At 45.0% G+C, this 2,072-nt stretch overlaps 1 protein-coding gene across 1 annotated transcript in view; it reads left to right on the top strand.

Moving 5' to 3' along the window:
- Positions 1-2,072, top strand: part of Cdcp1 (CUB domain containing protein 1) — a 24,925-nt gene that overhangs the window by 11,850 nt on the left and 11,003 nt on the right. Inside the window, exon 4 of the mRNA XM_048794808.1 lies at positions 1,008-1,229. Coding sequence (XP_048650765.1) covers positions 1,008-1,229 — 222 coding nt within the window. The remainder of the gene's footprint in view (positions 1-1,007; positions 1,230-2,072) is intronic.

Consider the following 2,072-nt stretch of genomic DNA (forward strand, 5'->3'; position numbering starts at 1 on the left):
GAGGGGGAGGGGGAGGGGGAAGAGAAGGAGAAAAGAAAATTTCCTGGGCAGGAAAGGAAAAGTAATCGTAGTATGCAACATGATATGACTCTATGAACACTGTGTTAGTATAGTGTTTACACAGTCATGATAATGCAGACAGAATAATGATTTCACTGTTAAAAATATAACTGTTAGAGAAAATGAAAAGGGAAGTACGTGTATCATAGTCTATATATTTGCTACAACATGCCATTTGCTCAGTACTACATCTAGGAGGCTTTTAGATCTCTCTCAGTCTTTTTAACTGCTGTATAATATTCATGAATGTCCCGTAGTTTATTCAACTATCCAGTGTTAGTTGGTTTCTGGTCTCCACAGCCCTGAGATAAAATGTGGGCACACATCATCACATCACACGGCTGAGTTCCCAGGGCTGCAAGGTTTTCATTTATACACTGCTTCTCAAGTGACTATGCAGGCTGACCCAGGCTTCTGCCAGTCTTGTGGGTGAAGCACCTGTTTCCCTAACCTCCCTGGCACACCATATCCCCATATGTTTATGTTTTCCCCATCTGAGTCGGGGAAAAGAGACCCTTGGTTTTAATTTGCTTTCTCTGGTGACAAGTGACCCTAAAAACCTTTCATATTTTGAATATCTGGACACTGATGTCTCCTTCTATGAACTGCTCAATCGTTGCCTATCAGCAATATGTTCCCCCCCACCCCGTGCCCCTTGTCCCTGTTACTTATAGCACCTATTATTGACGGATATTTTAATCTTTTCATTCATTTATTTTTTTGCTTTTATACTTTGTGTTGATTTCACATTTCTAATATTTGATTTTATTGGGTGAAGTCCACTGCTTTTTAATTTTCTTTGAAAGTTATTGCAATATTACACTAATAATAAAAACCCATGCCCTGTGCTGCTTTCCTCCTCGGGAGAGGTTGACTACTGACTCTTACCATCTTAAGTGGCTGCTGCTGGTCCGTGCATCACACCTCGTTTCTATTCGTGTTTTCAGATAAAACCTACATAGTTGACTTGAGTCAGGAGCGGACCATGTCAATCACCATCGAGCCACGCCCCGTCAAACAGAGCCGCAGATTTGTCCCTGGCTGCTTTGTGTGTCTGGAGTCTCGGACCTGCAGTAACAACGTCACCCTGACACCAGGCTCCAAGCACAAGATCTCCTTCCTTTGCGATGACCTGACACGCCTGTGGTTGAACGCAGAGAAAACCATAAGTACGCCCCTCACTGGTACATGGGTCTCTGGCTGCAGGCAGCTCTGCCCCTGCCCGCCCTCCCTTCTTAGGGGAGTTCATTAGGTAGGTTGGGAATTGTCCGATCTGAAATGCCCACCCAAGTGCAGGTGAGCAAGGGCAGCAAGAAGGAAACAGAGCATATGCAACGCACTGGCTTTAGGACCAGGCTCAGTTGGAACGTGCCTCCCTTGAAATTCCCTACTATGTCTGTGCTATGTCTCTGCTGGCCTGCCAGATCCCCTCTGATGAAATCTCTCCTCTGCTTAGACTACTCCAGTCCATCTGCCCCCGCACCCTCACTTCCGTACTCACTGCCCACCTGTCTCCTCTGCATCAGACTGAGAAGAATTTTGCCTAATTCCATTTTTTAAAAAAAAAATCCATTTAATCCCTAGTAGTGCTGGTCATGTGTTGGTCACTTAAAGAATGTTTGATGAATGAAGGGCAGCAGTGCCTACTGTCACCTCCCTGATGAGCCACTGTGAGCTTTGTCATGGGTGCCCTTAGAGTCTCTACAATGCAGGAGCTGAACCCACATGTAGACTACCAAGGTCACTCCATTAGGAGCTGGACACGGTGGCATACACCTGTTATCTCAGTGACTCCAGAGGCTGAGGCAGAAAGATCCCAAGTTCAAGGCCAGGCTCAGCAACCTAGTGAGACCCTGTCTCAGAAGAAAAAAGGGCTGGGGATGTAGCTCAGTGGTAAAGCACCCCTGGGTTCAATGTCCAGTATGACCAAAAATAAGTAAAGAAATAAATCAGCTCTCTCCATTAGAAGTACAAATTAACAAATTAGACCTCTAAAAAAAAAAAAAAAAAGA

This window comes from Marmota marmota, unplaced genomic scaffold, assembly GCF_001458135.2.
Source record: "Marmota marmota marmota unplaced genomic scaffold, marMar, whole genome shotgun sequence".
Taxonomy (NCBI): Eukaryota; Metazoa; Chordata; class Mammalia; order Rodentia; family Sciuridae; genus Marmota; species Marmota marmota.